The sequence below is a fragment of the Harpia harpyja genome, chromosome 5 (assembly GCF_026419915.1).
Source record: "Harpia harpyja isolate bHarHar1 chromosome 5, bHarHar1 primary haplotype, whole genome shotgun sequence".
Taxonomy (NCBI): domain Eukaryota; kingdom Metazoa; phylum Chordata; class Aves; order Accipitriformes; family Accipitridae; genus Harpia; species Harpia harpyja.
In genome coordinates, this window is record NC_068944.1 from 55,877,560 (window position 1) to 55,890,804 (window position 13,245).

Genomic DNA, 13,245 nt, shown 5'->3' on the forward strand with positions numbered 1-13,245 from the left:
CCAGGATTTTCATGAGACAACGCTTGTTTCTCATTTGCAGATTACCCGTCTTGAGACACTAGAGGTCTGACTTGCAAAAGTGCTGACTGCTCACACATTAAACTAACATTAAAGGAAACTCAATTTTGTGTTTAACTCTGTGCTTCGAAATGATAAGGACTTTAAAAAAAACCACAAATTCTAGAAGTGTCAAAGTTGTCACTTTGAAATTGAGAGCATATGGGAATCTTGGGATATTAATGACCAGTGTAAACTGAGGGTAATGGTATGGCACTATTGTGAGATGAAATGTTAAGATAATTCATGGGCTATGATATTATAGTGGGATATCCTTGAAAAAAAAATTTATGAGGAAGTTAATGCATCTGTGGTCAGTGCAGACAAGTATGAAGAAAATAATGAATAATAATAAATTGTGTGCCACAGCAATAAAATAAATACTGAACAGATTTATCGTTAGGAAGCACCATTCATACTGTCACTGAAGGAGGCAGGGTTTTGTAGAACAGCTTACGAAAATTTACTTGGAGACTGTGGATGTATATGTGTGCACAAAGGTATCGATATTCATAGTGCACAGGCTGTTTAAACTGAGGCATTTGATGTGTATTTTTTTTGTTCTTGGCTTGCAGCCTTAACGTTTTTCTTGGTTTTTTTAATACATGAACATGAATATAAAAAACATCCATAGCTGTATTTCATATACAATAAATAAAATACAAATCCGTAATATAAAAGTGAGTTAAAATCTCTGCTTTTGGTGCATAAGTAAGGTATTAGTAAGGATGGACAGAATCCTTCCTAAATGGAGAGTCTTCCCATATTCGACCCCCATGGGGCATTGTACACTTTCTGAAATATATGATATTGACACTGCATGCTGTTCTAACTGGGCAGTTCTCTAGTACTATCTGAGAATTCCTATTTTCTTACATTTAGAAATATTTAAATAAAACATATTTTGGAGTGAATTGATAATAGTCTGAAGGGGTTATTTATATATGGCTAAGATGGAAAAAGAGTAGAGTTCTATATAAAAATGATCAGGGTACAGTTATTCATTCTGTTTGTCTTGTAATGAGGCCTACTATTCTAAGCCGAACATAGAGAGTGCTTTCTATTTTACAAAAACCAAACCTCTCATTTCTAAGAAGATTCAAAACTTTTGCAGAGGATGTACTCTGACATAATTCGATTGTGCTGATGTGATTTTAAAATAAATGGCTCTTGCCTATTTTTCTGCATACGTCTAGTGAAATCACTCTGTTTAGTAATTTCAGTTATACTGCAGAATCATAGAATAATTTAGGTTGAAAGTGACCTCTGAATGATATTATGGGCAAATTGCCTCTCAAAGCATGGCCAAGTTACATCAGGTTACTCGGGGCTTTGTTTAATTAAGTTTGGCAGTTTCATTCGAGTCTACGTGGATGGCAACAAGAGGTAATAGTTTAAGTGACAGATGAGCTGTGGCACCTTCTCTGCAACATCTTAGATCTATGCCCTGGCAAGCAACAGACCTCTGAAGATGGTAAATCTAGTTGGTGGATGGTTCCCTCTGGTCTCGCAGGACAGAGTTTCTAACCACTATTGTGGTTAGAATATCAGTATTAATATTGCTATAATATTGTTTTCAGCTTCCAATAGTGAAGTGTTTATACATTCAAGTTTTCTAACTAGGAGCCTACCATGGTCAATATTCCTTTTTTTCAGGAGTATATCAGTAATACCCACTGCAGCTGCATATAATAACAAAGCTCAAGCAGAAATCAAACTTCAGGACTGGGATAGCGCTTTGCAAGATTGTGAGAAGGTACTAGATATGGAACCTTTCAACGTAAAAGGTAAAGTAGAACACAAACTTGCTCTTCTATGTATTAGTTTATTTCTAGCAAATAAAATGGTACATACCCGTTCATGTTGTTAGTTGACTTCACTGAGCTTTAGATCAGGTCTAAGTACGAGTAAGGAAACGAGTAGCTCCCCAAAGTAATTTTAACAGTATTTTCAGGGTCAGGGGAAGTTTTATGCAGTTCACCCAGTTGATCTGTAATGGGTATTCTTAAGTGGTAGCATGGGGCTAACTCTTGTTTTTCATATGATGACTATAAGCCCTCTTGTATTCGTGTGGTGCATTTTTTCCATAATACCCACACTGAAGTATTAATTACCTTAAAAGTGACATGAAAACAATGAAAGTTGCTGATTTAATCCTTTCTGAAGGCAAGGGCTTGAATGTAGCTAACTATATTTGCATGGGAGGAGGGGAAAAATTGGAAAAATAGTAAAAGATGCTTCATAATTCATGATCGCTATCTCAAAAGGTGTCGTGTGAAATTGCATCGTTAAAAATGATCAAGAGAACAGTTATTACTAATACAGAGTCATTATGAAGTAAATGCAGAATTTAAGAAACTGTTTTACACTTAATATGTCTAGAAAAAGTAGTGTATTTTTATCTGCTTTATGCTTTAAATACATAAATAATACACTTTTTTCCTCTGTAGCTCTGATGCGCCGTGCCACTGTACACAATCAGCTGCAGAATTACCAGACAGCTGTAGGGGATCTGAACAAAGTACTGTGTGTTGAACCAGAAAACGCTATAGCTAAGGTAAAGATAAATGAGTTGAGTATGACTAGAAAGAGGTTGTATGCAGTTGTAGCATAAAGTGAGTACAGTTTATATTGTTTGATTTGAATATGAGTTTTGAGGACACACTCGATCTACTGTGCAAGTGATCAGTTTCCCAAGACCACATAGGTGCCTGTGGTGGAAATTAAGGACTTGAACGGGACAAGATCTTCTGTTCACTACTTAATTGTGAGAACCTGTAGGCACTCAAGTCTTCTCTATTAACGTAACTTAGGTGCCTAAAATTTTGCTGCTGAACATGCTTATAGAAAAGATTATCAAATAGGCTGTGCTGAGACTTCTTATAATACCAGACATAAGATATTTATGTTGAGTACACTCTTCCAGAGTTCTCAATACATTAGTAGCTTTGCTGAGCAATGCTTCTGTGGCTGAAGGCAGATCTCTGTACGTCGTCCTTATCTGTGCCAGGTATTGTGCCTTTGCTGAGACATCTAGAAGTGACAAGTGCTTGGCAGGGCATTTTTTTGAGTTGCTCTTTGCTTGGAGGATCCTCAAAACCCTCTTGAGCTATATATGAATGTATGGAACACATGCAGAATGAAATGTTTATGTGCAGAGTCACTAATATAGAGGTAAATTGGTTGTTAGTAACTGGAATTCTTCAAGGTACTTTGTCCACATGAATCCTTGCTTGTTACTGTCCTTGTTTTATCTTTTTCTTGAGGAAGCGAGTACTGAAATGGCACTTCCTTGTATAGCATTGAATTAAATTCAGAATAGTGCATAATGCTGTGTGTGTCTTACTCTGCTCTGAAAGTATGAAGTGTAGTTGGAGGGTTTTTTTTTTTGAGCAATCAAAATGTTTATGGAATGAGAGGATGTTTAATTTGCAGTTCTTACAAGAGGAGCAAACCTTTTCATTATTCAACAGTGTCCTTCTACACTGCTAAGAAATTGTGTGTCTTGGTTCTAGTTCTATCAGTTACACTCCTCCATCAGATACCCATTAGACACCAAATTCTCCATAGCGTAAATTTTGATAAACTGGTTTTAGGCTTTTTCAGAGATTCTGGAAAGAGCCTGTTTTCCACGTGTCTCTTCTGAGTAGATCATGCCAGATATCACAATAATACAATCTACTTTTTTTCCTTTTAAATTATTTTTTGCTTAAGCAGTTCATCAAGAAAAGAACTTACATATTTGTGTGATATCTTCTGAGAGACAGAAATTGAGTGTTAATCTTGGTTTTGATACTGACTCTTGGAAAAGTCACATATATTTTCTTGGGTTTTATATCAGTAACATTAATTTTGCTGGTTCTTCAGGATCTTATGTGGATTATTTAACAGAATGTATTTTCTGTATATAAATTATAATTTACATACCTATAAAAAAGGCTTCTGCTATTGCTGTTTTTTCTCTATTTCAGAAATATCTCCTAGAGATTGAAAAGAAACTGAAAGGTTTAAAGCCTGTATCTGAGACTCAAGGCAAAGGAAAAAGAATACTTATTCAAGATATAGAGGATTCAGACGGTGATGAAGAAAGAGGGGAAAATACAGAGGAACATGAAAGAAGCAGCAGAGATAAAAGTAATGTCATGTCATTTTCTATTTAATTTTAACCTGAGGAAAAAATAATTGCCTTTGATATTGTAATGTTTGTTCACACAATTCATCCATATTTGCTTGCAAAGAATTTTGCCTGTTTGAAGACTAAAATTACATTCACTACTTAAAGTAGATCTGAGTGTGAAATCTAGAATCCAGTTTTATTACACATCTTTGGAATTATTTCTAGAAAAAAATATATATATAACTAACTACATATATATAGAAAATATAACAGAGGCAGGTGGAAAATGTTGCTATAAATCACCTACTTCCCTGTGTCCTGTGTAATTTTATACCTATCCTTTGATGTGGACCCAGTTGGGAATTTCTTCTGGTGTTATGAGAACGGTTTATGTTCCTTAGCTCTTTCTCTCACACAGCTCTCCTGCCTTCCCACCATCACATTTTTCTTCTGCATTTTTCCTCCCTTGATTGAATCAAAGGGTGTAAAAACAATCAAGTGGCATGTAGTTTGATTTTTTTGTTGTTGTTTTGAAAACTATCAATCTTTTTTTGGTTTTTAATGTAAGAGATCATCTGTGTGCTCCCAAAGTATATATTAGAGGTAAAAAATATGCAGTTCTTGTACTGTGTGTAGTTTACAAGCAGTTGAAGCGCAGCTTCTGTTCCTGGATTAGGGTGTGACTAACTGCAAGACTGCTGAGATGAAGCTACTGGCATAATCAGAATATGTGACTTGTAGGAGGAAGTGAGGCAGCAGGGGCTATTGATGCTTGCACTGGCAGGTTGCTTTTGGGTTCATCTGCATGTCTGGGCTCCAACCTTGCAACAGAATAACATCCCTAGGTTGATTTCCACCTTTTCTCCTTTCTGTTGGCTCTGTAAGGTAATGCGGCATGACAACTGCGACTTTTGTGTTTTCCGTGGCCTATGTAATTATTTATCTTGAAATTAAATCAGTCTGTGGGTTTTCCAACTTAAGTGTGAGTATTAGACTGTACATGTGTCATTTAATAATGCATTATTTGCACACAAATTTAAGGAAAATACATTTTTCAAAATCAGTAGGTATCCACTAAGTCTCCTCAACTAAAACCCTGGAAGAAAGGATAGATCATGTCCCTAGCCTTAAATATTAGTTAATTTGGGGTTGCTTTCCATTGGGAGCATTCAGATGACTAAGTGCCTTCTAGCTCCATAGGAATATTCCCATTCTGTTGATGAAAGGTTAGGCTTTTAAACGTAGGGAAGATTGTCAACTGACGTCAGTCACATGTGTTCTCAATCTTGAGATTTAGGAGGCAAGCGTCTTCATAGGTTACTCTGTGTTTTCAAGTACAACTGGAAACAAATATGAAGCCAGTTCAGTTATTGAGTAAATCTGGTATGTTCTGTGAACCTAACAACAAGAAGTAAACTAAGCATCTTACATGTCTTCTCTACACATCTAGTCATGTAGTCACAGTCAGTCCAATAGTCCACATAGTCCAGTCATGTAGTCACATTTATTTCACATTCTAGTTGGTAAGCCTCATGCATTCCTACTAAGCTTATAATTTAGAGATTGGAAGATAAACAACAAAATATTTTTTGTTTTCTTTAGCTCTGAAGAGTTGATTTCTCAGCTTTGAATAGAACAGTCTAAAGGCTGTAGTCTTTCTTCATCTTTTATGTGCTGAAAGCAAAAGTAAATAAAATCCTTTTTGTACAGTAGAAACAGAAAATTGCTTACATCCTAGAGACTATAAAAACTAGTGTTCAGGCACTGTAGAAACTAAAAATCATGTATGTACTTGACATAACACCTGATCTTTTGATATGTTTATAGAAGTTCTCAAGTGATAAATATGGTTTACAGATAAAAGTATTTCAAATAGCCCCTTTTAATTCATAAAAATTTGCTGAATTTTGTGGTATTTCCTTGATCTATTACAATATAATTATTGATTATTAAATAATTATTAAATTAATAATAATTATTATTAAATTATTAAATATTATTGTAAAAGATATTGAACAGTTCTGAAATTTAGTAAATATTTGTTCATAAAAAGGAGAGTGCTTTAAACAAATAAAGTCTAAGTTAGCTTTAAAATTATTATTTCTCAACCTGTTATTGCTAAGTTGACAACAGCTCTCTTTAAAAGATGTACTTGGAGCACATAGAATAGAAGAAACCTTGTAATAGACAAAGCTACGCTTTGACAGTGGGAAAAGATGTTGCCTAGAGAGTGTTTTCTTTGTGTGTGGTGTCGCAGAGGCTTACAAAATCAAATTAGGCAGGTGACAAACTCAAAGGAAATTTATTCTAACTAAAATTGTTTAACAGGTGATAAACTAGGAATGGCATTTGTTCTAATCAAAATCGCTTAACAGTCCAACAAACATTAGTAAACTACAGGTTCAAGATACCAAACGGAATTAATAACTACACAGCTGACTGAAGCTTTAGAAATGATGACCCAGATGTGCAATCACTCACCCTGCAAGGCGAGGGCTCTCAACCTCCAGGAGTTTCCTTAGGCAGTGTCCCAACCTCAGGGGAGTGTCCCCGACTGGAGACCCGCTGCTCCGAGGAGGACCAGCTCAAAATGCCCTCCGCCGGGGCCCCATTTATACCCTAGTGGAATCTGATCTGTGGTCATATATGGTTAACGGTCGAGAAGTTTCTTTCGACTGAAGTATTTCATTGGCTGAGGGCTTTGCCTTTCAACCGGAGTGCGTGACAGTCATCAATAGGGAAGGCTACCGTTCAACAGTCGAGAGGTTTTGAGGGGTTTTAGTCTTTACCAGGGTGGGTGCACCTACCACATGTGGTTTATTTATTACGCTTTAGAGGTGAAGAGAATATTCTTCTTCTAGATGAGACCTTTTTCCCCTTCAGGATATTTTTTTTTTTTTTCGGTATGTGTCCTGTTTCTGTGCGCCTTGAGATTGCTGGTTTGGTACACTGACACTCGGTATTGCAGCATTAGAGCACCTCTTTTTCCTTTATGTCAAATCCTTCATCTGGCTTCTAGTTTTGCTGCCTATGTGGTATTAAATTTACTTGATCTCACAGTGGTTGGCTACAGAGAGTTATTTTGTGATTTTCTTCCAGTCTGTTTTCTACTTGATAGCACCAAATTAAGGTCTTTGTCATTGAACATGACAGTACCATGATTTGGAACCATTCTTGTATTGAAGAGCATCTCCTTATATCAGTCCACTACCTTGGGACTTTGTTTTCTTCCACTAGATCGTCCTTTTTTGGGAATGTTCTTAGGAGCTGAATAGGTATGAAAACTGTCTCTGCATCCTTGATGAATTATGTACTGCGTTCTCAGCTGGTCTTGACCGTGTATCATGGTTTCTCTGAAGTAATGGGCTTTCTGCCCTTAAATAAATGGGGCTGTCATCATAATGACTGATTTACAGCTTTCCAAAACAAATAGGGTTTGATAACACTCTTTGAATTTCTCTTGGTGATTTTCTAATCATGTTTTATAAAGTGGACATCTTCAAATAAAACTGGATTCTTTGTCTTTGCATTTTTACTTTTTCTTGAATTATTCCATGTGGAATAATGAAACATTTATTTGATGTTACAGATAATTCTTCAACATAATGTGTTAATGTTCATGGCTTTTCACAGAGAACAGTGAGTAAAGTCTTAGATTTGCATTTTGAAGTTTCTGATTTGTTGAGAAGCAAAGCATATCGGGTAGGAGACAATTAGAGCTCTTCTACTCAAGCGATCAGTTGTGCTTGCTGTTGTATTTTTGGCATTCATGATATTGCTTTCTGCTCTCCTTTGCTACTGAGGCTCTGAGATAATTGAAATGTTATCTGCTGATTAATACTTATTGGTTGCTCTGTATCCTTGCTCACTTGGCCTTTATGCCATATATGAATTCTCATCTATCCAAATCTTAATTTGTAGTAATCTCTGTGACTAGAATTTTACTGTAATAGGAAGTTTCTTTGCCATTGTAGCCTTGAATAATTGACTGTGTCTGTTCTCCTTATGGTTAGAAGCCTTGTTGATGAGGTCTTGTATGAGGACATTTGGCTATCCTGTTATCCAATATAATAGTTATTCTGTATTCCTTGATCCTCTTTCCAGTGTGCTTGTTCATTTGCTATTTTTGATTTTTTAGAATTGTAAACTCTCTGAAGAAGGAACTCTCATTTATGATTAATTTGTATAGTGTGTAGCACAATTGGGCCCAACCTATTGTGGCTTTTAGGCTGTATTGCAAGCTTGCAATATGAAAATTTAGATCATGTTAAAATAAACAGCATTAAAAATTCACTCTAGAATTGCACTTGTAATGCATATCCTGAAGTTAAGAAAAACCCTCAATTACAGTGTCAGTATAAATGCTGACCAGTAAATCTTTTTTCATTCTTTATAAACAAAGACTGCCCCTAAGCAGTAGAGATCAGAGTTATTCGAGAAGCTTGTTTGTTACATGTTCTGGCTCAGAACAATTCGGGTACAATCTCAACCAGCTAAACCAAGAACACATAATACAAAACAGATATTTGCTGACTGTGTGTGGCAAAAAAATATTTTAAATTATTAAAAATTAATCTGTGGAGATTTGGACCATTCCAGTTGCCTTCATATGTAGCTAGTCCAGAGCAGATAAAAGACTTGAAAAGGATTCCTGGCTTCGTAATAGGTAAATTCATTGTGGACTGAATTTAGATACGTTGTTTTCATTCTGCCACCATTATTCTGTGCTGTGCTTCTGGAGGATAAATACTTTGTGTAGCTGGAAATTAATTTTAAATGAAAGACAATGTCATCCATTAAAAAAAAAACTTCAAATATTCCTTTTGGAGTATTGACTAGCTTTTGTTTTATGACAGTCCTTCCATTTAAAGTTTGTTATTTTAGTAGTAACATGAATTAAAATTCTTTAAAGTTTGTATTTATTGTCATTCTGGTCAAAATCCTGTCCATATTTTTCAGTAAGTTTCTTTAACTTTTCATTGGAATTTATAATGTGTCTAGACTTTTTTTTTTTTTTTCCTTAAGAAAAGTTCATAGGCACTGATTTTTTTTTTTTTAAGCAAAGCCCAGAGTACTGCTTTCATGAATATGTTTCTCTGTAGAGACTGATACAGGAATATTGTTTACGTTATAAACACTGAAACTGAAGGACAGTGAGAATTAGATTTGAGAAATACATCTCTACAATTTAGTGCATGGTGTTTACTCAGTCCAGAAATATTTAGGCAATTAGCATAATCTGACACCTAAAACACTCACATAACTGTGAGTATTCCTATTTTCAGGGGGACTCCAAATGCTATAAATGTTTCCTGTTTAATCCAGTATTGGTTCTGTGCACTTCAGGAAATTTTCTCCTGTATTCAGGAAGTGATGTTCACATTAATGACATTCACATCTCACATTATCTGCCTTTCTTGGTTTTTCTTAGTCTCTAGCAGTTGGGATGCTCTTCAAGAGTGTTTTGCTGTGTTTTCTAAAAAATTGTTGTTATTACCTGTTTGTGACATTTAAAATGTTTTTTTCCTTTTTTTTTTTTTACTAGAAGGTATACAGAGTGTTCTCTGTTTTGGTGGATGTAAAATGGAAGTATTTTAGCATGTATCCTAAGGAAATTATTATTATATTACTACTGTCTTCATTCATCTGCCCAGCTAGCCTTTTACCCTCATGCTTCCTACCAAACAGATGTTAAACCTTTTTGGCATATTTGGCACTGCCAAATGGGATGGATGGATGAATGGATGGATGGAAGTCTCACATATAAATAATTTACTTCAAGTTTTATAAAAATGTCTGTGTGGGTAGAATAGATTTATCCTATCACTCATTGTTCCCACTGTGGAGTATGAATTTATTATTAAACATGGTATTGCAAAACAGAGACCATAGCTAGGAAAGAGGCAGTTGGAGCTTCTGTCTATTAGGCACTAGAGAATCTATTGTTTGTAAAAATCTTATTCTTTCCCATCCTGTTCAGTTTGATTTCAGTAACATTTTGTGCATTAAAAAAATAATTTCTGTAATTTGGAACAACCTGGAGTTCATCCATATTCAATCAACTTCAGAAGTTTAGTTTGAGTCAGTTGGAAGTATCACTCCAATATATGAAGGCATGAAAAAATTCTGTTGGACAGACAAACACATCAAGCTAAGGGAAGATGAAAACCCAGCATCTTAATAGTACCAAGACACAGAGTTGGCTTTGTGTGACTTGGTGGTATCAAGAGTCAGGCTCTCTGCAGAAATCTATGTTTGAATATCATGGTGGTAATCTGTTAGGAATTCAGATGAATAAGGAATATATATATGTTAATATCTGATACCCTTATTGCATGATTTTTCCTAATTAAATTAGTAATAAATAATAGTGAAAGTTGAATGATCAGAAGTATCTATAAAGGGCTTTTTGACATTATGTTTAAATGAAACCTTTTTGAGAATTATTTATAAGCTTTTAACCCTCCTATGTTACACTTGAGGACAGTTTTGAAGTGTGCAACATTACTGGTTTGTTAGCTATGTGTTCCAATTTTAACATGCAAGCATTTTGATTCGGTCATGGAAAATCAAAGTACCCGTATTGTAACAGCCCGTATTTAAAGAGTTAATTTCAAGGTGAACTCCGTACCATTCTGACACTCCAGAACAGGGGTTCACAATGTGCCCAGCAAGGAGACATGAGATTGCATAGTAATACCTTCTCAGTAATAATTGCAAGTTACGGGCGAGTAGGTATTTTTCTGTGTTCTTGGAAGTGTTGTCTGAGGCAAATAAATCTTCGTAACGTTAGGATGCCTGAAGGATTTGGTCCCCTGTTCTTTGGCTGTACACCCCTCTTCTGCCAGGACGATAGTTTCTTCTGATGATGCAAGCTCTAACTCAGCTCATTAACTTCCTTGCAGAAATTGTCGTGCCAGTAAGAGGAGAGGCGGCTGCTGGGGAGGCTGCCATGGGGAACGCGCAGAGAAAGTTTCATAGCAAAGGAGGAGGCAGTAAGGCGGAGGACGGAGAGACACAGAAGCAGAAGGAATCCACTGAGAGCAGATTAAAAAAAGGCACAGCAGAGAAAAAACCACAAAAGCATTTGCCAGACCGTGAAGGGGAAGTTAATGGCTATTTACACAGTGACCAAAAGAGTGAAAGCCCTGAAGCTGAGAAGGTCTCCAGATCGCACGGAACAGGGTCTCAGTCGGCTGGTGGTGGCCGTTCTACTTCACTTCCTCCTACTGCAGCAAAACTAAAAAGTGAAGGAAACGAGTTATTTAAGAGTGGACAGTTTGGAGAAGCCGTGCTCAAATACTCGGAAGCAATTGAATATGTCATTGGTCTAGGTGGGTGTAATACCTTATGCTTTCATATAGGATTGTTGTTTAGATTACTTAAAGGAACTACAAATGAGCTAGCCTATCTCTGGATTTTTGGCAGGAGCTACTGTGCAGTAAATTCTTAGTCATTTCACTAGAGGACAATTCACGTGACACAAAATGTAGGAAGATGAGTGAAATAATATTTTAACTTCTTGGGGCAGAGCTGCTTGCATTTATGTGTTTGAATAATTACATATTCTAGGTGACATGATAAAGGAAAGCTGCTTACAGCTGTGCATTGTCAGCAGACTGCATCACTGCAGTGCAACTTAGAGCATGCAAGTGTTTAATTCTTGAATGTCATTTTAGTAATGGTCTTTGATTTTAATTGTAACTTCTTTTAGGAGAACAAAGTCCAGATGATTTAAGTATCTTGTACTCAAACAGAGCTGCATGTTACCTCAAAGAAGGGAATTGCGCTGACTGCATTCAGGACTGTAACAGGTAAATTGCAACCTCCCATGTAGAGCAACAACATTCTTGATGATGATTAAACATTTTAAATGATATAATTATTGTTGCAGTTTGACTTAGAACAATCTTCAGTAAAGTCTGGTTCCTTGTCTAAATGACAGATACCTTTGTCAGTTATGTAAATAATTACATGGAACCTAGAGAAGGAGTAACTTTTAACTTACTATCTTACTGTGTGAGGGCAGTTGTTAGGCTTCTTGTGTACAGAGAAATGCATAGCAAGATTAACATTTTTAATATAAAAGCAGGCTTACTTCAATGATGCTCTTTAGTCGTGAAAGCTTTGTTAACCCAGATGCTTATCACAGTGTTGGAAATTGCTTTCAAGCATGTGTGTGGTGTATACGTGTGTTCTCTGTGTTTGGTTTGTTGTTTTTGTTTGTGTTTTTTTTAGTACATACTTGGCATAGTTATAAACAGTAATTACAGCTGTTCAGGAGTTGAGCTAAAATCCTTTCTGCTTATTGTGGCTTTTAAGGATACAGGAGTTAGTGGAGATCAGACACCTTCAATAACTTCCAAACACTGCCTTACACTCAATTATTACTGTATTTCTAGATGTCTTTTTTTATATTTTTGTAGATGGGGTTAGTAAGAGTGAGGCTTAAGGTGCAAAAAAAGATCCCAAGACAGTTAGAAATCATACTAATTAATCAGTTGGGGATTTTTACAGGACAACACAACTGTTAAAAAAAACCCCAAAACTAAAAATATGCATGTACCTTTGTATTAACTAAATGTTTGACTTACTGTATATATTCTACCTGACAGAAAAGTTTTCTGAAAATGTCATCTGAAAAAAATTGACTTGTTAACAATATTTTGTTAAAATAGATGCAGGACCATTGATAGCTGGCTGATAAAACAAGATAGCATACTTAACAGCCATCACATTTTTCTATCCAGGAGGTTTGAAGTATGTAGGACTTCAACTGAAATCAGTAATACAAAGTTTTTGGGTCTTGTGTTCTTAATGATTTGGAAGCTTATTTTCTTACTACTTAATGATAGTGTCCTTACTGTCATGCATGTTTTCTGGATACACAAGGACCCATGATGCTTAGTGAACACAAGAGAAGTAGAAATAATTTAGACTGGGAAGCAGAACTGCAAAACTGCAAACACGTGAATTAGGCAATGTCAATTAAATCTTCTCTAGGCAATACAACATAAAGGATGATCTACAAATAGGTTACTTGATTTCAAAGTAAAAAATGTTGTAGTGGT

At 35.8% G+C, this 13,245-nt stretch overlaps 1 protein-coding gene across 2 annotated transcripts in view; it reads left to right on the forward strand.

The window, feature by feature from the left end:
* The window catches only part of SPAG1 (sperm associated antigen 1), a 42,500-nt gene that overhangs the window by 11,195 nt on the left and 18,060 nt on the right, over window positions 1-13,245 (forward strand). For both annotated transcript variants that reach the window (XM_052788202.1, XM_052788203.1), the window contains 5 exons: window positions 1,714-1,844; window positions 2,508-2,614; window positions 4,029-4,191; window positions 11,080-11,508; window positions 11,889-11,988. In XM_052788202.1, coding sequence (XP_052644162.1) covers window positions 1,714-1,844; window positions 2,508-2,614; window positions 4,029-4,191; window positions 11,080-11,508; window positions 11,889-11,988 — 930 coding nt within the window. The remainder of the gene's footprint in view (window positions 1-1,713; window positions 1,845-2,507; window positions 2,615-4,028; window positions 4,192-11,079; window positions 11,509-11,888; window positions 11,989-13,245) is intronic.